Genomic DNA, 21702 nt, shown 5'->3' on the forward strand with positions numbered 1-21702 from the left:
AAAGCTTATCTCATTACAGTCTAAAGCGATGTCAAGCATATAATATGAGAATTTTATGAAAGCAAGTAAATTATTTTCTTCCCAAAACAGATAAAAAAGGCTAAAATGCAAATCTTTCAAAGTAGACAAACAATAGTGGAAAACAAACCACAAAACTTTTCCACCAAATTGATAAAACTACACAATTACACTCGGTGTACGAAGGAAGAAGCTTTAAAAACAATAGAGAGATCTCATGATTGAGTTATCAATTTGAGTGCTATTTCTTCAAGCTCAGCTACGGAGATAGAATCTGTGTTGATTTTTCCTCCCTCATTCTCTTCATTGTCAAAGACGATTTTCTTGGCTCTTTTGTGTTTTCTTCCTGTTTCTTCTTCTGATGATCCAGAACCATCATGGCCTTCTTCTTCTTCTTCGTCATCTTCTTCATCCTCCTCCATGTCTCCTCTCTTCCTCTTAATCTTCTGTTTCATTCTCTTTTCCCTCCTCTTTTCCCTCTCTATTTTCTTGTCCTCAGCATCTGCTTTCCTCATTTCCGCTCCCACTTTGTTATAGAATTCCTTCCTTTTCTCTGCAAAAATCAAGAACCAATTCCACATGCATTGTAAAAAACTGACACATTGGTTGCTAGTTTGTGGGAACAGAATAATAGGGATTTGATGTAACTTAAGGTCCATGTTCCTTTACCTTCATCAAGGGCCATGTCAGTCCCTGTTGCACCAGCTACACTTGCTAAGGGAGCCAACGAATTGCCTTCCTCATCAAGCACAACCCTTGACCCAAATGGTCTGTGTAGATTGATCTTCAGCTTCTTGTTTTTCAAAACCCGAGTTCCTGGCCTGAAAATTCAAAAGGAATAATTTATACACATAAATAACCATGAAAAGAGTGGATCGAATGAATGAGAAAAATAGTTAATGGAATGTGAAAGCCATACATGAGAACTTCTTCCTTGGTTGATTTTTCTACTTCCTTGCCCTCTCCATGTGGCTTGAGAGCAAAATCCTCTTCATCTAAATAATCACCCAGAAGATCTTTTTCTACAACCGGAGGTGCTTCACATTCTTGTGCATTCTCAGGCTCCTCCAGAGCGATAGAATTCTCAAAGACCCCCTTTTTCTTCGTTTTAAGGTTTGTGAATCGGATTTTGGGAGTCATTGGCAGGCCAAGTGAAGCAGAAAAGTTTTCAATCGACAGCTTTGACACATCAAAAATCTCTTTATCTTTTCTTTTGTGGATGGACCTCAGATATGTGATGAAGGCTCTCTGAGCAACACCTTGAAGTTCGGGATGCTTGACTAATAAAGCAGGGAACCGCCAAGAAACCTCTTGCAACTTTTCGGTGTTTGCCTGTGTGAACAATTATTTTAAGTCAAATGTTTTCAACATCAGACAGTCGAGACTCATAGAAAATTGAGGTATCTACTAACCTTGATGAGTTTAACAGGCACTCTAGCTTCTTGTAATCTCTCAATCATTTTTTCCTCCGAAGGTGTCAGAAAGAGGAGCGACTTCCCTTGAGTATAGAAACGAGCTGTACGCCCAACTCGGTGAATATAAGAAGCTACGTCTTCAGGACAATCCATCTATAAAATAAATATAATGACATCACACTTCAGCCCGACAAAACAAAATCATAGAATATTGTATATAATTCTGAAATGTGTGGATTCATACCTGAACAACCCAATCCACAACCTTCTCAAAATCAAGTCCTCTAGCAAGAACATCAGTACAGAACAGAACTGACTGTTTGTCAATAAACTCCGAGTACACTCCCATCCTTTTCTCCTGACTCATTTTTCCATGAAGGTTCTTCAAAGGTATTCCAGGTTGGAGCTTGCTGAATGCGTCATAAACAAATTTGACCTGCCCAAAATTAGTGACTCCTTTATCAATCTCAAGATTAGAAAAAAAAAAAAAAAGTAGCAGAATGAAAGTGAACAAAACTATCTCCATGTTGATTATTCAAAGAGGAAGAAAGGTAAAATCATCTAACCTGTTTCTTGGTGGAGAGAAAAACAAGAATCCTGGAATTAAGATGAGTTTTGATGAAGCTCCATAACATGTCTAATTTCTTTTCCACTGGGACAATCATGACAGTCTGCATCAAGCTAGTTGGAGTAGCTGTAGCCGCCTCTTCATGTACACTAATGTACTCAGGATCTCTCAAACTGAGTCTAGCTAGATCCTTGACTTTCTTAGTTTGGGTTGCAGAGAAAAGCAAAGTTTGCCTGTGCTTAGGCAACTGTGAGATTATAGGATCCAACTGCCCCTTAAACGCAGAATCAAGGACACGGTCGGCCTCATCTAAAATCAGAATCTGCAGCAAAAGCGAACATAGATAAAGATAGGGGATGCCCATTTAGTAATGGTTCTACAGTATCCTTAATTTGCAAATTTCCTTGGTGTCAGCATATAATGATTATAGATAGAGTTAACAACACAAGATACCCCTAATATTCTGTAGCTAACATTTCTTTTAAAATAAGGGATAGTGAAAACATGAACAAATAGAGTCAAACAGTACCTGAAGCTGTGAACAATCGAAGTTTGGGGTCTCATCCATGTGCTGAAGAAGCCTACCAGGAGCACATACCAAAATATTAATCTCATTAACTTTCTCCTTCTCAACGTCAACTCCTTCACGCCCACCAATTAAGAGCCCCGCACTGAAGTTATGAAACTTTCCTACTTTATTCAAAACATTGAAAGTTTGAGCTGCCAATTCCCTTGTTGGAGATATAATAATACATCCCACTCCATCTTCAGAACTCCATCTCTCCCTATGTAACTTCTCCAAGATCTACAACACACAAAAAACCCATCCATTAACACACACCAATGCAATAGCAAGTAAAAGCAAAAAAAGAACCAAAATTTAAAATACCCAATGCTCAATCAATCTAACGAACAAAGTAACAAGAGAGAATTGAATCGAAGCCTCACCGGAATAACAAAAGCCAAAGTTTTGCCCGACCCAGTTCGCGCAGCACCGAGAATATCTCTTCCGCATAAAGCATGAGGTATGGCAGCTCTCTGTACATCAGTCANCACACCAATGCAATAGCAATTAACATTAAGACCATTAAAAAGAACCAAAATTTCAAAATACCCAATGATCAATCTAACGGACATAGTAACAAGAGAGAATTCAATCGAAGCCTCACCGGAATAACAAAAGCCAAAGTTTTGCCCGACCCAGTTCTTGCAGCACCGAGAATATCTCTTCCGCATAAAGCATGAGGTATGGCAGCTCTCTGTACATCAGTCATATCAACGTACTTAGCATCTTTCAACCCTCTTTTCGTCTTATCCGATATCGGCAACTGAGCAAACTTCCTCACGCCTGCGTAACGCGAGAATACGGTGCCGTTTTTGCTGTCTTCGAACTTTCCGATTTTGGCATCTTTAGGAAGAGGACCAAATGAAAGTGGGTTTGATCCTGAATCAGGTTTCTGAGATTCGATCCACTGGTTCAGAAGATTGATCTCCTCGACTTCATTGAGACGCATCTCCTTCTTCATTCCCCTGGTCTTCTTAGGTCTTCCCATCTTTACCAGAGCTCCAGAGAAGTAAAAAAGCTAACGATTTGAGAGAGCTAGAATTTGCGGGGGAGGTAAGAAAAATTAGGGTTTTTAAGATTTGACAGAGAATCACAAGAAGAAGACGTTGTTGCTGTAGCAGCCAATTCAAGGGTTTAACGATGACGAATGTTTTCTTTTTTTCGATTTTTTTATTTAAAAAAAAAACTAATTTAGACCCAATAAGGATTAGTTAAGGCCCAATAACTATTTTTTTTTTTTACTGTTCCTAACTTCCAACTGTTTTTAATTCACTTTTATTTTATTTTTTAAGTTATAGTATTAAAAGTTAAATAAGTTTGAGAGCTATGTTAGGGTGCAAATCTCAAAATTAAACATTTTCCGCAATATACATTACAATGATGCGTCTTTGCCTCTTTTATAAAGTTTGTAAGGCTAAAATGGTGAATTTGATATGATCTTAATTTATGCATCAAATTAGTGATTTTATGTTCAAGAGCCATCGCTTAATTATATATGCTTTGATTTTTTGTTTGTTTTGTCCGTAATTACATTATATACAACATAAATTGTGCCACGGAATAATATGCATGAAGAAACCACATAGTTTGTACAAAAATTGATGCCATGTTGCGAAATTAAAGAATTTAGGTGCATTCACTTGTGATATAACATTTCCATTTCTCAATTCAAGGTAAATGACCAAATTTTTTAATTATAATAAGAAAATGAGTTAGCATGTCCATAACTTAACCAAAAATGAATTATCATAAAGAAATTAACAAAAAGGAATTATCTAGATAAAATTTTTATTACCTACAACATTAAATATGACGTTAAAAGAGAATGATATAATAGATTTGGAACTAACAATGCTTATAAAAGAAATTTGACGTATAATTTGAATATTATCATAGCACAAAAATGTGTAATCCACCAAAGGAATTAGAGAAATATGTAATGGAAATTTGAATAAAAGAAAGTCAAACAGTTCTAAAATTATATATCAATAAATCATCTTAAATATATTTGTTTAGGTTGATAGTTATTAATTAACAATAATTATCTCAGAAGATATGATGAAAATGTAATGTTTTACTATTTGTATCTATTAAGTATTTATTATATCATTTAAAAGTTAAGATATATATTTGAGCTTTTTTTTTGTTTACTTTCAAATTATTTAGGGGCTATATTCAATATCACTAAAAAAAACTCATTAAAACAAAAAAAAAAGAAAAAAAATATTTAATAATCATGTTTTGCTTTAATATAATTAATTATATACAATTTTTCTCTCGTGTCCATATTTTGCTTTTATTTCTTGAGAGACCTCCAAGATGTGATGATCCACTCTTATATGTGGTGTCCATACTTGTTATAATCCAAACAATTTCTAAAGATCAAATACATAAATTAACAAAACCAAAAATAAAAATCATGCTATAGAGTAGTGTATGATTTTTTTTTTTTACTTTTAGCTCTCTTGATATTAGAGATTTTATTCTATGCTTGATGGCTTATCTCGGTTGGTTCTTTATATATAGAAGACTATTTATAATTGTATTTTCATAAAACTTTAATTTATAAACATTTCATGATATAATTATGATTGACCAAGTATGAATCTGAATATAAATAATTGAAACATTTGATATCAAAAGAAGAGTTTTAAAACAACCGAAGAGTTTGAAGTTATCATGTACTTTTCGAAAATCAATAATAATTGGAATGAGTATGAACGTTCTCAAGATATCATCTAAAGTTTTTTTTTTAACAATTTCTATTTTAAGTAAATGTTTAATCTATTTTCCTATTTGTTCCACATCAAACTTGGGGAGAAACAATTTTTTTCTATGATTCCTCAAAAAAAGAAAAAAAAATGTGGAGTCCATGCATCAAGATTTGCAAAACATATTACTCGTAAGTGGTAACAAAAATGAGGAATAAGAAGTAATAACAACACATTTATTTTCCGTAAATATGCAATATTACTAAAACAAAATTCATTTAGGCCAATAACAGTTATATATTTTTCTATTCATTTGTCTCTAACTCATCTCGAATTCATTAAAATCATGATAAATCTGTTGGAGTTTAGTTCGTTGGAGTTGGAAAGAATTGGATTGAGAATTGTTGTTGTTATCCCTCCATTAACTATAAGAACTGAGAAAGTTAGAAAATAACAAAAGAAAATTATCTAAATTTTAAATTTATTTAACCTAAGAAAATTTAGTTGTTGTCAAAAAAAAAAATTAGTTAAATATGATTTAAATATTGTTATTTCTTTAATCTTGAATTTGAACTCTTTCTCCAACAAAAATAAAATAATATTAACAAAAATAGGTAAAGTATAAAAGTATAATAAGTAAAATATTATATGTAATTTTTTTTTTTTGAAAATATGAATAACAAATCTTTTCATAATTTAATATTGATTTTATTAATTTATCATAAATTAAAACTTTGTAAGTTCATAAATTTTTTACTGTCAAATGGATTTTACTGTATTTTTGTTATATTGACCTTCACCATATCAAATGGATTATTGTAACTAGTTTAGGCCCAATAACAGTTAAATGCAATATATACGATACACCGGTGAGGTCTGTGTGGAATTTTTCCGATCAAATTGTGTGAAAAAATTTCGAACGAATAGATTTTGAATTATGGCAATCGCGAGGAAACTGGAAGATGAGATCTCACGCTCTTCTCCTTCTTCGTCATCATCGATGAGCGAAGCTCTGTTAATCTCTACTATGTGCATCATCGGCTTACAAGTCCATGTCCATATCCACGATGGCTCTGTTTTCTCTGGGATTTTCTTCACCATCTCTCTTGACAACCAATTCAGTACGTTTCCTTTTGGGTTTTTGATTTTCCTAATTTGTGTGTTTCGTTTTCTTGAAATCTGTGTTTTTGAATTGATTCGGAATTTGTGTGTTTCGTTTTCTTGAAATCTGTGTTTTTGAATTGATCCCAGAGACTTGATTATTTAGTTTAATTGGTAGTGTGAATCTTAATGTGATTATTCAACTCGATTTGTGTAGTTAGTTATATGTTTAGCATTTTTGGTCTGTTTATGAATTTTTACTGGGTTTGATTCTGTGTGTGTTTTAGGCATTGTTTTGAAGAATGCGAGACTTACTAAGAAGGGAAGAAGCAAATCGAATGTAGCAAGTGGGAAGATTGTGGAGACACTTGTTATTTTGTCTTCCAATATTGTTCAAATTGTTGCAGAGGTTTGTTCTTTAGTTAATTTTACTTCTAGAGAGGTTCGTTTTAAGCTTAGATTGTGTGAATTCTCTTATTGTTTTTTTTTTGTTCATAGGGAGTCTCGCTTTCGTCAAATGTTGCAGGCGAGATTGAGGGTGAAAATGTTGTGTCGGCCGTGGCAGTTTCTTCCGAGTCTCGTTCTTGTATTGCAAATAATAAGTCCGTTAATTCTGGCAATAACAGAAGGGGCACTAATCGTAGAAGGTAACTTAAGTTCATATTCAGAAGAAAAGGTATAGATTAAGGATTATGGATGCATCACCACTTTATGAATCTTTTTTTGCTCTATGAACCCTCTGTCTTTTAGTTTTGTTTTGATTTACTCTATGGCTTTGTAAAGTACCAGATGGAGGATGTTTTAATCTCTTCAATTTTTTGAAACAGAAATTCCGCCAAACTTGATAATCGTTTGGAGACTAAAGCAAGAACCTTGACACCTGGGAAGGTAAATGGAACCGCAGATACCATGAAAGAGCCAGGGAGAAGAGATCAGGTTGGTATTGCACAGGTAGCTTTGTATTGATTGTACTGTGGAATTTATGTGAATAGTTCTCCTCGTGTGGTGGGAACCTATACTAGATGATAGTGAAACCAGCAACCATTTGGTAGAACGTAGAATTATGCACATGGTGTTCGGTTTCTGTAACGGATGACATTTAAGTAGTTGCCTTGTCTAGAGTCACTATTAAGATTCTTGTCAAGTTGTTTACTTTAGCTTTTACAGCCTGACAAGACTCTCTTGATACTTTTTCCATTTTCCTCTTTTGCAGAACAAGCGTCATCCTATCTCTCTGAACCATCAACGGTATGGATCATATTTTGGTATAGAATTAGTGTCCTGTTAAATTTTTTTATCTCCGTCTCAATATTGGCTATATGTAAATAAACTTCTTTGTATGTCTCAATCTTAGCAATCTATCTTTCTGACTACAGTAAACCTCTCTCTGTTTTGTTCTGCACTAGTTACTTTATGTTTGACCACATTTTGGAGTTTTCATATGTTATCTCATTCTTGTATATTCTTTTACTGACAGACAGACTGGAGCCCGCAGTTTGCAGCATAGTAAAGTTCATCAGAAAGAAAACGTTAGTATTTCATCTAAATATATATTCTGTTTTCCAAAATATTGCTCAACAACTGCTTGCTTATTCATTATTGTATTTCCCTGCTACAGGTTGATGCCAGAAGCTCAAGTATCAACTGTGAGTTCCATTTTTTGGAAGACTTTATATTTTATTTAATTAACCATGATGAATTCGTTTCTGCTTCCTTTTGACAACTAAAATGTTACCTGACATGTCTATCCTCAACTATCTACGTGTTGTAATGACAGTGGACAACACGTCTGAACGTGTAAAACCGACAGAACAAGAGAAAATTATGCCGGACCTTTCTAGTAATGGTTTTCATGATGCTGCAGAAAGGCCTTCATCAACTGAAAATTCACAGAGCGCAACTCCGGATGAAAACTCAGAAATGACTCAGGTTTTGGTGTCATCTACAAATAGGTTACTACCTACGCAGACAACAGACCCTGACAAAAAGGCTAAGGTTATTTAAGAATTCTTATTGATCTCTCACCTTCAGAATATTGCTAGTTGCTACTATATTCTCAAGTTAGTATGGAATGCTCGTTTCTTGGTTGTGCGGTTTGATGACTCATGCATAATTCCATCTTACTTTATTTGTTACTCCTTTTTTGAAATTCAGGAGTTTAAGCTGAATCCGGGAGCAAAGACTTTTTCTCCATCTCTTGCAAAACGTCTCACATCATCAACTCACGCTGGTATGACGCCTGTTGTTGCAAATATGGGTTATGTGCCAAGTAGTACTCCTATGTTACCAGTTCCTGAACCTGGTCGACAAGAAATTGGAATCAGCCCTTTCCTGCATCATGCACCTTCACCTCCCAAGTTTGTTCCATACACCAATTTGGCTCCTGGAAGTACTGGTGGTGGAACTCATTTTCCCCAACATGTAAGTATTCAACCAGAATTGAGTTATCTACTATTTGCTCTCTCTATCTCTTTAAATATAACATGTCTAGAGGGACATATATTCATCTACGACCTTTGTTTAGTGCTAAGTAATTAAATGGCTGTAATACCAATAATCAGATTATGAAACAGTTTCATCTTCATCACACATTAGAGATGATATTGATATAACTCGATTCTAAACAATGGTTTGTTACGTTAAATTCTTCTACTCTCGATTTTGTTCATAACAGGTTATTCACTTGAACCCTTTTTTCTGCAGATGGTTGGGCCTACTATTATTAATAGGGGACAGCCAAATAGATTCACTACTCAGTTCCATCCTGTTCAAGCCACACCAATGCTTGTAAATCTCAATCCTCAGGTTATATTTCATTTACAACACTGTGTTCTCACTTCTGTTATAGAAAAAATGCTTATATGAGGATTGAGTTTTAGTGTATGAGCTTCTGAAGGCTCTTTTCTATTGTATATATTCCAGATGATGGTCGGGAGATCAGGACAGCTTATGTATATGCAACCAATTGCTCAGGTAAGAATTCATATGATTGTTGTTTTGTGAATACAGATAATTACATTAGGGTTATCTGCACACAAGAAACTCAAATCATCTTCTCTTTTATGTTCTTCTAAGGATTTGGTTCAAGGAGCACCACATCACCCACTTCCACCCTCTCGTCCTTTATTTTCTCCACAACAGCTCCAATATCCAAAACATCAAAGTAACACATTCTTTCTCAGTTGAAGTATGGTTTCATGTTAAGACCAAAGAGTTTGTTCTCATTGTAAGAAATCATTTTTTGGCAATACAGGTGTAATCGCAACTGGTCAACCAATGCAGCTATACGCTCCCCAACCATTTGCAGCCAATGGACATCAGCCTTACACAGTCATGCCTACCGATATTCCGGTTATGCAGGCACCTTTTCCGATTAACCGAGCAATGCCAATTCCAGTTCCCAACGGTTTCTATGGCACAAAGTTTCTATAGAAAGTCCTGTTTTTTTCTTCTTTACCTTATTGTTTACCTCCCAGCTCAATAAGGCTATAATAATATAAAAGGTTTTGATCCATAGTTAGAACTTACAAATTAAAGATTCGTCTATTGTTTTGGATTTTTTGTTTTCTCAATGATATACAACTATTAGCTTAAGAAAACTGAAAGAGGAAGTAATGAGCATTTATATGATGAATCACGGTAATTTTGCTGACATCTTTAAGCTAACAATAGTTAGATTCTGTTTTTTCCTATTTCTGATTACAATGAGATTGAATCAGACTTTTTAAACTCTTGCAAGAAGAAGTAATCTTTCAGAAGATCAATGGCCTTGAGAAAAATGGGTCTCTCTCACATTCTCCTGCACAGCCTAAGACAAATCAAACATGAATCACGTAGAGAAACAGAAAAAAGTAAACTTGGGATATGATTATATGTATGGTTTGGTGTAGTACCTGAAGGAGTTCTGTCATCTGGCCTCGTCCGTAACACGGCATGGGTTTCGGCATATGTACTGGATGGACCGGGTGTACCGCCTGCAATGGCTCAATAGACAGAGCTTGCTCATCTGACTCTGGTTCAATGGACTGTGCCGAGTGGTGGACTTGACCTTTATTCATCACATGTGTGAGCAGCGTCTCAAAAGGCTTGCCGTTACTCGCTTGAGACCCCGTCTCGGTCTGCATGGGACTGTGGTGGATCGGGACACGTCCACCACCATTCTGTAGATGATGGGAAGGCTGAAGCACGACAGGAACCAAGAGATTCTTTGGCTGAATCGGAACCAATGCTCTATTCCTAACACCACTACCACGTTTCTCCCTGAATCTAGACTTCCGACCTCGTTTACCTGAGCCGTCATGATGCATCACATCACTGTTCCTTCTTATCATTGGAACATCAGGAGCAACATCGTTATCAACCGATACAGGATCGCAATGACCAGGCTTGAACACCACACCTCTAAGCATGCTATCTGAGTTTCCAACCTTAACCGAAAGCAAGAACCCTGCATCAAACGTCGCCTCAATCACGCCAGTAATCGGTTGTCCAACCATAGCTTCATCATCATCGTGCCTCTGACGAAGCTGAGTCCTGCTTAACCCTGGAGGAGTAACAAGAGGAGACTGCTCGTTAGATTCTAGCCTCAGGTGTTTCCTCGGACGACCTCGTTTCCTTTTCGCCATTAAATCTCCGGAGACAGTGTGGTTGTTCTCCTCATGCCCTTCCTTCTCCATCTCCTTGAGAAGCTTCGATATGTTAAGAAGACCCTCTCAGTGTAATCCCTCTGAGACAATAATAAAAGATACAAAACAAGTGTAAGGATCACAAAAACAACACCAGAGAGATCATCATCACACAAAACTAAAACAATATCAAAAATGTGAAGCTTAAACTGAAACAGCAAACACAAACACTAAACAAAAAAAAACTCTTTCTTTGGGTTTTTCTTAATTTAACATTCACAAATTAAGTGTAAATTATACACATTCCTAACTAAAAACTAGGGATTTAAAAGCAGACAAGATCCAGTAATCGAAACGAACATGCAACCATTTCTAAACCCTTAAATCAGGGACTCCTAATTACAAATCATCTCAAAAAATTTCAAACTCCTAATCTACAACAACACAGACAAGTAACAAAAAACAGCTAATTTAAAGTAAACCCTAGAATCAAAATCAAAATAAGAAGAACAACACTAAAAACAAAAAATCTCGGATTTCAAAAAGAAAAAAAAATATCGAGTGAAGAAGAAACACAAGACATAGCACAAAGTATTAATATTATTACCCGAAATGAACAAAACAAAGAAACGAAGCAGAGAGACATAAGCTTTGAACTTGTCCGTCAATTTCTGTGTAAAAGAAACGGACAAAGATAAATTTTACAGACATACCTGCGATTTTTCTTCTCCTCTTTCTTCAGCTTTTTTTTTTTTTTCAAGTCTTGTGGCAATTACAACGTTAGTCAAACAAGGGAGAGGCTAAATGCGAAAAAGACAAAAAATCACACATTTGAGGGCAACCAAATAAAAAAAAAAAAAAACAAAGGCCTAAATTTTAATTACTACAGCAAACCAAAAAGAACTAAAAATATTGTGGATTTGGTGCAAAACCCTCTGTTGTTTATTTTTTTTGGTTTGGGCTTTTTTAAGTTCATAGTTTTTTAGATCTTTGCTAATAAGATACTTCTCCTCTTTTTTTTTTTTTTTCTATAGGTCACGTGACAATCACGTGGAGTCTATTCTATGCTTATCTTAGATCTTCGATGTAATCAATCAATATAATTGTGCTATTCGATGATAATTTTAATAAACTGTTTGATTAGAGACCCATTAAACTAATGCTCTCGTACATACATTTCCAACCATACATATAAACAAGTGTTAAATTGTTTAGATTGTTTCTAAAACGTATTTGCTTTTCTAAACAACGTGGACGACACTTATAATTTTTGTTGTCAGTTGTTTGTTACTGATCAATAAAAGCCGTGGACGCTTTACCTTTTTACATGTTTGATGAGCTTCTTCTCTCATTATTGCTTTGCTTCTTGATGATTCGTCGAATTACTTTAAAGCTTCTTCTGTCAATTTTGTTTTGCTTCTTCATTCTTGATTCATCGAATTACTTTTAACTCTATTTCGGATTTTCAACTTTCGTATTGTTTCACAACCTTATCTTTTTTTCTAATAGCAAAGTAAAGAAAGCAAGGGATGAAGATAAGACCAACCGAAATACTTATCATTGCAAAATATCAAATTATCCAACACCTTTTTAAAAAAAAGCAAAACCAACAAATCACCCCTTAAACACGCCTCCTAATGATGATGTTCACACAAGACGACACCAATTTATTCGCATAAAATAGATTAGATGAAAACACGAAACGATCCAAGCGTTTTTAGAAACCGTGGATCTTGATCTGATCCTTCTCAGCAATCCCAGCCTGGACCAAGAACTGAGACACTTTCTTCCTCTGATCACCTTGAAGCTGGATGATCTTGCCTAGCTCCTTGTTCTGCACAACGTTCCCGTTGCAGCAGAAGTCTTTCTTCAGATCCTTGAGTATCCTCTCGTAGCTGTACTCTTTCTTAAGCCCTTGAACAGTCGTCAAGCTCTTTTTCCCATTCCTCTGCTGGATTCGGATGTGAATGTTCTCTTTTGCTCCCGGTGCATCAGAATCTTTAGCCTCTGCGAATGGATCGTATGCTGATGGAACCTGGATGTCTAGCTCAACCATGTAAACTTGGTTACTTGCAACTACGAAACTGCTCTTAATTAAGCTCTGTTTGATTCTCTTTCTCTGCAAACAAATAACCAAGCAAACCAAGTTTAGCGACTACAATCAACAATAAACAATCCGGAAAAGAACATAACTATCAAAATCCAAGAACCAAGTCTAGTCTTTATCAAGAATAGAGCACGACTTAAAACAAGATTACCACCAAATCGAACATATATATATATGACTGGATCCTCATAAGATATGAGATCTATGATCCTAGTAGATCAATTACATGATCACGACCCTATTGGAATCTAACATCAACCCAAAATTTTACCAACGGAGATACTCAAAATTGAAACAAATTAAAGGAGCAAAAACCTAGTCCCCATAGAGATCAGACTTCTCAAACCCTAAAAAAATTCATGTTGAATACGAGAGAGTAACGCTAATTTTCCAAGAGATTAATCTATAATCAGAAATCAAAATAACAGAACGCAAATTGATACCGATACGATTCGAAGACGAAACAAAGAAGACAGATCAAATAAAAACTTGAAGATCAATCAATCAAACAAATAACACACCAGCAGAAAGATCAATCTAGAACGATTCTACGGAAAAAAAAAATAGGAGAAAGACGAGATCGTTACCTGAAGGTGATCGTTACCTGAAGCTTAAGGAAGGTTTTGTATTTATAAGCCTTTTTTTTTTAACCTTGACCTTCCTTTTTATGGCGGTCTAATCTTAACCGTAGATCTGTAATTTTAATAGCCACGTGTATGGATAAGTACGAATTAGCGACCCAAGTGGGGTTTAGAAATAATTGTTTTAAGAAGCAGAGAATAATTCACTCTCTCCTTTGCGTACAATGGACGCGCAACTCTCGAGTCCGTGTAGGCCCATTAAGAATCACTTATTGAAAAAGACAAGAAAAATAATAAGAACCACAAGTGGGTCCAAACCTCCAACACTTGCTCGAAGAATCTCGAAGAAGTCAATAGCTTTCATAAATATGACTTCGTAATTTATTCCATATCTGTGGGTGTCTGACAAAAGAAGAGACCGTATTATCAAATTGATACTTGAGTTGAAAATGTTTTTACATATAGGTGGAGAGAGCCGACGAATTAAAACACTCACTCATTGCTCAAACTTCTAATGATATACGAAAGCATGCCGCCATGATTATAGTATGCCAGTTCCACCTGATTCAACTCCATCAACCAAAGTCAGACCATTCAGTATATTATATGGTGATAATCAAAATCTATACAAAGGATTTGTGGATTTACCTCGGTGTCTAACCGCAAAGTGCAGATAAAAGATTTTGCAGTATCAGTGGTGACAGTTATGTCCTGGCCCGTTTTCATCTCATTGACATTGCTAGGAAGGTAGATTATGTAGCGTTCATGGCCTGTCAGTTCAAGTGTTTCTGCATCCTCATCGGATTTGAAACACAGAGGAACGATCCCTATACTAGCCAAGCTACTGCGGTGGACTCTGTTAAAGCTCTTGGCAATGATAGCTTTCACTCCCTAATAATTACATCGTTACATTGGAACATAGCTAAGCGTTGAAATCTTGTTAAATGTATGATACTAATAACAAATGTCATGTATGCATATGCTTTACCAGAAGCATTGGACCTTTTGCAGCCCAATCCCGGGAGCTACCAATTCCATACTCTGCACCAGCTAGTATGATCGTGTCCTGTCCAGCGGTTTTGTATCTCTGCAGATGTAATCAAAAATGAACATAAAGTGATGACTTAAGTTTTCTTGAAGTTTCTAATACATATCTTACTCACACTTGCTGCATCATAAACGCTAAGTTTCTCTCCGGTAGGAATGTGAATTGTCTTGGGGCCAACTTCTCCATTTAAGAGCTTGTTAACAATACGCGTACTGGAAAAGGTGCCGCGTGTCATCACTTCATGGTTTCCTCGACGACTTCCATATGACTTGAAATCATACTTACTCATGGAATACCGGTCTATAAGAAATTTTGCAGCAGGACTACCCTCGTGGATAGTTCCTGCTGAGGAAATGTGGTCTGTGGTTATGTTGTCTCCAAAGTTCATTAAGCAATAAGCATCCTTCACTTCACGTGGACCAGGTGGCTTTGTGGTTAGGTTCTTGAAAGAAGGAGGTTCATGAATGTATGTTGAGTTCGGATCCCAAGAATAGAGTGCTGAACTTAGTGACACAGAATTTCTCTTTGTCATTGTCTCATAAGTCCTCCTGAACATGCTTTGTAACTCCCTATTTTGAAAAGCCTATTCAAAAGTACCATTTAAAAAAAACAAGACAAGGAGCGTTAAAAGAAACCATAGAGAAAACTATGAAGTTACTCTATTTACCTGAGTAACTTCTTCACTGCTTGGCCATATGTCCCTTAAGTATACATTTTGTCCATCGTTGTTTGTTCCCATTGGCTCTTTCTCAAAGTCAATGTCAACCTGTATACATCAAAGATTAAAAAGAAAAGAACCAAGGTCGAGACAAATCAATACATTGGATAAATTTCAAAAAATAAAAATTGCTTCATGAGATTTTATGTTCAGTGAGATGACTAAGTACAAACCGTTCCAGAAAGAGCGTAAGCAACAACTAGTTGTGGTGAAGTAAGATATTTCGCTCTAGCAAATGGATTACGACGATAAAGGCTTCTGCTAGAGAGCACAGCAGCCGCAATTATATCTGTGGTAGGAATGAGAACAGAGGAAGCCAGTCAAGTTGAGGTTCACCGACAATTGTTGTTTGCAAAAGAAATAAACTGGAGAGCATTGTGCATCGAACACAAGCATGATGTTCAAGAAGATTCTCAAATCTTATAAACTGTGAAATACAACGGACAGTAATATGGTTTTTGTATAGAGCTTCGTAAAGGAAATAGTTAGTTATTTGTCGTAAAGGAGAAAGTCGCTACCATTTTCTGAAATAGCAGATCCAATTGGCTCATCAAGTAAGTCATCAGAACCCCAAATGCTTGTACAGACGCCATAGCCGACAACGTTGAATCCTTGTTTCGCTAAGTACTTTTTAAGCCCACTGCAAAGAAGTTAAACAAGTAAGTTAAGGATGATATCAAAGATCCAATAGATTATACAGAACGAACTTAAGTGACCCCAATATACCTTTGAAGCAAACATTCTTCGACTACTCCAGACACAGAAGTTACAGTTGTCCTAATCCATGGTTTTACCTATAATTACGGTGCCATTATGTGACTCGAATAACCTTATCAAGATGACTAAATTCAAAAGCAAGAGAAACTCACTTCCAGGCCAAGGTCATAAGCCTTTTTAGCAACAAGTGCAGCACCAACCATGTCACTAGGGCTTGATATGGCACAATCACTTGTAATGGTTGCAACAACAACGCTACCATGTTTAAGCTCAGCAGGTCGTCCGTGGTATGAGAACTTCACAGTTATGTCTTGTTGTTCTTTTGGGACTGCAAACCCCTTGAAAAAATAAGGAGACCATGCCGAAAAAAATTATTCAAACAAAATAACTTCTTTGATTCGTTATAATAAGAAGACTCAGTTTGTATCTTACCTTTATTCCAAGAGCATTGTCAAGGCATGCTTTCCAGTCAACCTTCATGTCCCCCAAGAAACTATGGTCGTAAGGCCTGTAGAAAAAAACATAAAAAAGTAAAGACTTTAGTGTAAAGATGTAAGGACTTACAGTGAGGTGATAATTTATAAAAGTAAAAACAAATACCGTTTTGGACCAGAAATACATGGTTCAACATCTCTCAAATCTAATTGCAGAGAGGATGTATATGCTCTTTCTTCATGGGGCTGCAAGACTAGTACATTTAGGTTCGAGAACATTGACTAAATTGAAAGTACCTATAATGAACGGAAAAACTTATATATTTTACCTTATTGTAGTCAACAAACATCTTGTTTGCGCGCAAGTATGATTCAATCATTGTCACCTAAATGAGCACCACAAGGTAGATATATACAAACCAGCAGAGGCACAAAATGTAGATACGACATAGGTCAGGAGACATAAGGTACTAAATGGTTATGCAGACTGAAGGACCTAATGAAACCACATAACTTACTAAAACACAACTCACAGTTTCATCGCTTCTTCCCTTCAATTTGAGGTACTCTAGTGTAATATGGTCAACAGGGGAGAAACCTTGGTTTTAAAAAGCGCGCCTGTGGCGTGCCATGGCGCGTTGCGCACTGCTGTGAGGAGATGAGGGAAACAGGACACTATGGCAAGGGATATCCATGATGCGAGCGAAACGATGAGCCATAGCCGATGCGACCATTGCCTATGGCGAGCGCAACATGGTTTATGGCTCAAAGGTAAAAAATCATTCTGTAATATAGTAGTTTACTTATAAATCAAACGTATATTTGATTTTCTGAATAATATCTTTCATTATTGATTTTATGTAATCAAAAATCTTTGATTTGATCATTTTTTTCACCCATTATATATACGAAAACCCTAGTTTATTTAGTCTCCTCATCTCTTTCATTCACGAGTCCTAAACATGAAGACGTCAATCGGCTTTACTACACGTCTACAACTACTGCAAAAGGTAATCATCTACTAATCGAAACTGTTGTATACTTGTATTGGTGGAGGAGAGCTCTTTCAAGATACTATTTTGGATCGTGATGACTATGAGTTTGAGAATACTCAATTCGATTAGAGCCTTAGTGGTTTACTGGGTTTAAGAACTATCTCTGTTTTTTTTTTTTTTTAACTTTCTTAGTTTCTTTTGAGATGGATTGGATTGTTTTATGCTAGTTTATTCTAAAGTTTTAATAAGTTTCAGCAGAAAACCTCTTATTTTCTTTCTTTTAAACACCAAGCGCCTCATATCCATGTTGCGATGCGCCGCATGCGCCATGGCGTATGGCACATTAACAGGATGTTTGTGCCACAGTGCGCTTTGCGCGATTTAAAACCAAGGGAGAAACCCAATGTTGCCTCATATTCCGCGGACATGTTTGCAATCGCGGCTCTATCATTCAGTGACAGCCTACTCATCCCCTCTCCTTCATATTGGAAAAATAAGACGAATTACGTCCACATGAAACTTAACTACACTATCCAAAATTTCGAAGATTACATATCTGTTAATCTCACCATAAAACTCAACAATAGTGCCAAAAACACCATGCTTCCTTAACATTTTAGTCACGGTTGGAACCAAATCAGTAATAGTAACCCCAACCCGCAACCTTCCAACCAGCTTAAATCCAATCACACTAGGTAGCACCACGCTAATGGGCTGTCAGTTATTTAAGTATCAAACAGAGACAAAATCCATATTTCCCATATGCATTTACTACACAAATGTATTCTCACCTGACCAAGTATTGCTGCTTCTACCTCAGTTCCTCCTACTTCCAACCCAGCAACTCCTAAACCACCAATCATTGTTGTGTTGGAACATGTACCAACAACACTGTCAGGGTAGAGAAATCCATCCGAGTTGAAAACAACACGTCCAAGGTACTCCAAGTCTACCTGCAGGTTGAAAATAGAGATATCATAACACATTAACATTATCCAACTTCCAGACCAGAATAACAGCAATATTATGTACCTGATGAACCATACCTGACCCGGGAGAAGCCATCACCATGTTGTAAAAGGATGATGATCCCCACTTTAGGAACATAAACCTTTCGGCATTCCTGTCAGATTCTAGCTGCACACCTTTCCGCAGGTCTCTTTCTTTTGTTGCACCATGAACTTGGACTGAGTGATCAAGCACAATATCAACAGGAACCTGTCGGCAGAAATGAACTGAAAATAATGAGATTTACGATGGAAACTGATTTAAGTTCGACACAAAGTGATGGAAACAGTTAACTAACCCGTGGATTAATCTTGTTAGGATCACTACCAAGATTTTTTATGGCATCTCTCATAGCAGCAAGATCAACTATAACTGGTACTCGTGTAAAGTCCTGGCCAAGAGAAGGTACTATTAAGTAATGTAAATGAATAAAGTTTTCAAAAATTCAAAAAATGATAAATATGCCAAATACTGTACCTGTAGAATAACTCGGGAAGGTTTGAAGGGGATCTCAACTTTATTAACAGATGTATTCTCCCAATCCATTATTTTCTCAACATCATCCTTTGTGATGTGAAAGCTGTCACAATTACGAATAGCTGATTCCAGTAGTATCCGGACAGAGTATGGTAATCTATCTGCAGCATTTAGATATAAGTGTTACAAATTATATGAGAAACGCATGAAAACAAACAGATTTGAGGTAACAACAAATGCTTCTTGAGTAACTCTACCGATTCTTGGATCGTTTAAAGCTGGTAAAGAATAGAACTTTCCATATTCTCCAACGTCAGGCTTGTGAAGCGTTGTTAAGATATCCTTGTAGGCATGTTCAGAAGCTAAAATTTCCATAGCAAAACTATTATGCAAAAGAGTGACACAAAGTAATTACAAATAAAAACTGAGAATACTTTCAACCAAATATACGTGAATCAGTGAATGCCAAAGATGAATAATAAATTACACAAGTTAACAAAGATTCATGAAAAGCAAGCTAAGAGAAATGAGCTTTATAAACAAAGATAACCATTAAGTATTACCAATGCTAGCGAATTTCCGTTGGAATTTCTCTAATCTCGGAGCAGCAATCCTCGTTTGAGCTCGGAAGCTCTCAGGCAACCGCCAATTAGCGTGTTGACTCCACCGCGTGGCAGAAGAGCACACTCGAAACAAGCGGAAAGCAGACAAGATCTTCACAGATAGGTTTGAGTTACTAAGACGCGGTGCAGACAAGGTTGGTGTCGAGACAGAGGAGATTCTCGATAGGGAATAACCAAATTGCACGCCAGAAGAAGAGAACCTGAACATGGCGAAAAATCAAAACGCCATCAGTGATCAGAAAATTCCAAAATGAGGAGAAGAAGGATCAATCGAAAGCCTAAAACATTGTTGAAGGAAGACACAGAGAAAGTCATCAAGCTTGTGTTATATTTTCCATGTAGAAAGAAAAACAGATTTACAAATTAAGGAGGCCACGTCTGGTGAGAGAACAATCCTTTTTTGACCGTTGACAAATGAATTCAGATTGGATTAACCAAATTTTACAAAAAAACAAATACAGAACAAGTTAACGGTTCTTCTTCGTATAAAATGATGGATATGTTTCACAGCCAAGTTCAAATTTTTATCTTTAGGGTCTTCACTCCTCAGTAATCGTAACTGTCTAACTGACACAGTAGCTGAGTCTCGTGAGTATGCAAGCTGCAAAAATAGAATCTAAGAAGATTGAAGTATTGAACAAAGAACAAATCGAGTCATTTCGATTCACTTGCTTCCTTTGGTATCACACCTTCAAGCATTAACATAAAAAGAGGGATATCAATTGATTCAGACCATGAATTAACAGTTGATGACGTCTTCAGTAAACAATTCTCATTTGAAGATTTATCTAAATACTATCACAAGCTTTAAGAGCATCAAAAAGTGAACAAGAGAAACGAAGTTGCTATAAGGCTTTGTTTGCCAAAGCTTTAGTTTAATGGACTCTCAGATTTACCTTTTACACAGCAAAGGGAAACAACAGGTGAACCACTGAAAGCAATAGGTCTGGATTTTGATGGACACCAATCCCAATTCCTGTCGGATTCAAGCTGCATCATAAATTTGGACAGAGTGATCAACGGTAAAACCAACAGGTTTCTGTATGCAGAAATTAGGAGAGTTACTACGGAAAAGCTATCTAGTCCTACTTAAGTCATAAATTATGGCCAATTGCGAAAGAGTCATCACATCACAACAGCATAGTGATGAAGTCTGTTTTGTAAACCAGTGGATCACTCCCAAGAATCTTCACTGCATCCCTCATGGAGTGATCCACTGTGTTTAAAACTGACTTTCACTATACTGTTTTTATGTGATGGGAGTGATCAAATTTCGCAAGTACTCCAGCCATGAACCCAAAAAACCGAAAGCAAGAAAAGGTACTAATCAGAACATATCAAGAAAAGGTAAAACAAAAGTTAGCATAAAGAGGAAAAGAACGGACTCTACCAGTCTTTCCAATAATCATTGGCATCTTCGAATGGGATCTCAACTTTCGTAAGACAATCATCAACATACCAATCCAAAACACAAAGACCATTGCTCTGATGAATCTGCGAAAAGCTGAGGACGAACGACGAACCAGAGGAAACAATTTTTTTTTATTTAGGAACTTAAACAGCTTATATCCCTCACGGGAAGACACACCTTGTTTTCTTCCCATCCAGATGGGTGTAAAAGGATACACACTACTTTTTTACATAAAACGGCGATGGAAACTACCAAATTGGAAATACTATATATAAGTGGAGTGCATCTCTGATCTCTACTGAGGATTCGGGGGACGACTGTTAGCAGCAGAGACTCTAGAACCCCACTCCAGAAGCTCCTTGCTTGTATCATCTTTGTGCACTATCACTTCAATGAAACAGAAGCTCTCTTTTTCCTCATTCGTTGCCGTCTTGATCGCTTTCACTAGCTCCTCTTCGCATCTCACTTTGGCAGTCCAGCATTTGCCTTCTCCATTGTGTATAGCATCAACAAAAGCTGTGTAGTTCCAGTTCTTTATGACATTGTAAGGACCATCGTGAATCTCCACTTCAATTGTGTA

The 21702-nt window shown here is 36.4% G+C and overlaps 6 protein-coding genes across 9 annotated transcripts in view; 1 reads left to right on the forward strand and 5 right to left on the reverse strand.

The window, feature by feature from the left end:
• Positions 61 to 3691, reverse strand: LOC104761510 (DEAD-box ATP-dependent RNA helicase 32-like). The gene is made up of 8 exons (XM_010484598.1): positions 3171 to 3691; positions 2531 to 2806; positions 2000 to 2323; positions 1678 to 1869; positions 1431 to 1586; positions 938 to 1350; positions 688 to 839; positions 61 to 571 (listed from the first exon to the last, which is right to left on the reverse strand). The coding sequence occupies exons 1-8, from the start codon at positions 3552 to 3554 to the stop codon at positions 234 to 236; spliced, it is 2235 nt and encodes a 744-aa protein (XP_010482900.1). The 5' UTR covers positions 3555 to 3691; the 3' UTR covers positions 61 to 233.
• On the forward strand, positions 6124 to 9936 carry LOC104761511. Of its 2 annotated transcripts, none has more exons than XM_010484599.1 (13): positions 6124 to 6398; positions 6666 to 6787; positions 6877 to 7025; positions 7206 to 7329; positions 7592 to 7626; positions 7856 to 7907; positions 7997 to 8024; positions 8156 to 8373; positions 8533 to 8799; positions 9082 to 9183; positions 9301 to 9351; positions 9454 to 9541; positions 9632 to 9936. In XM_010484599.1, the coding sequence occupies exons 1-13, from the start codon at positions 6215 to 6217 to the stop codon at positions 9808 to 9810; spliced, it is 1599 nt and encodes a 532-aa protein (XP_010482901.1). In that variant the 5' UTR covers positions 6124 to 6214; the 3' UTR covers positions 9811 to 9936. The 2 variants fall into 2 exon arrangements, with proteins under 2 accessions (XP_010482901.1, XP_010482902.1); XM_010484600.1 differs by having other exon boundaries at positions 7206 to 7314.
• On the reverse strand, positions 9979 to 11846 carry LOC104761512. Of its 3 annotated transcripts, none has more exons than XM_010484602.2 (3): positions 11717 to 11841; positions 10272 to 11104; positions 9979 to 10186 (listed from the first exon to the last, which is right to left on the reverse strand). In XM_010484602.2, exons 2-3 carry the CDS (start codon positions 11052 to 11054, stop codon positions 10139 to 10141), a joined length of 831 nt encoding a protein of 276 aa, XP_010482904.1. In that variant the 5' UTR covers positions 11055 to 11104; positions 11717 to 11841; the 3' UTR covers positions 9979 to 10138. The 3 variants fall into 3 exon arrangements, with proteins under 3 accessions (XP_010482904.1, XP_010482905.1, XP_010482906.1); XM_010484603.2 differs by lacking the exon at positions 11717 to 11841 and adding an exon at positions 11611 to 11702; XM_010484604.2 differs by having other exon boundaries at positions 9984 to 10177; positions 11717 to 11846.
• On the reverse strand, positions 12534 to 13592 carry LOC104761515 (protein translation factor SUI1 homolog 1-like). The gene has a single exon (XM_010484608.2). It carries the CDS (start codon positions 13057 to 13059, stop codon positions 12721 to 12723), a length of 339 nt encoding a protein of 112 aa, XP_010482910.1. The 5' UTR covers positions 13060 to 13592; the 3' UTR covers positions 12534 to 12720.
• On the reverse strand, positions 13698 to 20696 carry LOC104761514 (aconitate hydratase 3, mitochondrial-like). Its single transcript, XM_019240265.1, has 24 exons — positions 20608 to 20696; positions 19652 to 19911; positions 19346 to 19450; positions 19089 to 19249; positions 18910 to 19002; positions 18636 to 18821; positions 18395 to 18556; positions 18173 to 18317; positions 18004 to 18081; positions 17142 to 17206; positions 16938 to 16994; positions 16775 to 16854; positions 16607 to 16682; positions 16327 to 16512; positions 16184 to 16251; positions 15976 to 16097; positions 15631 to 15746; positions 15407 to 15505; positions 14855 to 15322; positions 14680 to 14778; positions 14340 to 14582; positions 14188 to 14261; positions 14010 to 14093; positions 13698 to 13803 (listed from the first exon to the last, which is right to left on the reverse strand). The coding sequence occupies exons 4-23, from the start codon at positions 19155 to 19157 to the stop codon at positions 14042 to 14044; spliced, it is 2538 nt and encodes an 845-aa protein (XP_019095810.1). The 5' UTR covers positions 19158 to 19249; positions 19346 to 19450; positions 19652 to 19911; positions 20608 to 20696; the 3' UTR covers positions 13698 to 13803; positions 14010 to 14041.
• The window catches only part of LOC104761513 (pyruvate decarboxylase 2), an 8988-nt gene continuing 8517 nt past the window's right edge, over positions 21232 to 21702 (reverse strand). Inside the window, exon 2 of the mRNA XM_010484606.2 lies at positions 21232 to 21674. Coding sequence (XP_010482908.1) covers positions 21418 to 21674 — 257 coding nt within the window. The 3' untranslated portion in view covers positions 21232 to 21417. The remainder of the gene's footprint in view (positions 21675 to 21702) is intronic.

This window comes from Camelina sativa, chromosome 18, assembly GCF_000633955.1.
Source record: "Camelina sativa cultivar DH55 chromosome 18, Cs, whole genome shotgun sequence".
Taxonomy (NCBI): Eukaryota; Viridiplantae; Streptophyta; class Magnoliopsida; order Brassicales; family Brassicaceae; genus Camelina; species Camelina sativa.

What these genes read in the sequence shown, in the direction of transcription:
- LOC104761510 (XM_010484598.1), bottom strand. Translation starts at nt 3,554, where the DNA reads ATGGGAAGACCTAAGAAGACCAGGGGAATGAAGAAGGAGATGCGTCTC. An exon ending in TCGATTGTTCACAGCTTCAG is followed by an intron (nt 2,324 to 2,530) that starts GTACTGTTTGAC and finishes CTTTTGCTGCAG; the next exon opens with ATTCTGATTTTAGATGAGGC. An exon ending in ACCAAGGAAGAAGTTCTCAT is followed by an intron (nt 840 to 937) that starts GTATGGCTTTCA and finishes TTGAATTTTCAG; the next exon opens with GCCAGGAACTCGGGTTTTGA.
- LOC104761511 (XM_010484599.1), top strand. Translation starts at nt 6,215, where the DNA reads ATGGCAATCGCGAGGAAACTGGAAGATGAGATCTCACGCTCTTCTCCT. An exon ending in CTCTCTTGACAACCAATTCA is followed by an intron (nt 6,399 to 6,665) that starts GTACGTTTCCTT and finishes TGTGTGTTTTAG; the next exon opens with GCATTGTTTTGAAGAATGCG. An exon ending in TTGTTCAAATTGTTGCAGAG is followed by an intron (nt 6,788 to 6,876) that starts GTTTGTTCTTTA and finishes TTTTGTTCATAG; the next exon opens with GGAGTCTCGCTTTCGTCAAA.
- LOC104761512 (XM_010484602.2), bottom strand. Translation starts at nt 11,054, where the DNA reads ATGGAGAAGGAAGGGCATGAGGAGAACAACCACACTGTCTCCGGAGAT. An exon ending in AGATGACAGAACTCCTTCAG is followed by an intron (nt 10,187 to 10,271) that starts GTACTACACCAA and finishes GATTTGTCTTAG; the next exon opens with GCTGTGCAGGAGAATGTGAG.
- LOC104761515 (XM_010484608.2), bottom strand. Translation starts at nt 13,059, where the DNA reads ATGGTTGAGCTAGACATCCAGGTTCCATCAGCATACGATCCATTCGCA.
- LOC104761514 (XM_019240265.1), bottom strand. Translation starts at nt 19,157, where the DNA reads ATGGATTGGGAGAATACATCTGTTAATAAAGTTGAGATCCCCTTCAAA. An exon ending in AGGGAAGAAGCGATGAAACT is followed by an intron (nt 16,995 to 17,141) that starts GTGAGTTGTGTT and finishes GTGCTCATTTAG; the next exon opens with GTGACAATGATTGAATCATA. An exon ending in CTTTGCGGTTAGACACCGAG is followed by an intron (nt 14,262 to 14,339) that starts GTAAATCCACAA and finishes TGGTTGATGGAG; the next exon opens with TTGAATCAGGTGGAACTGGC.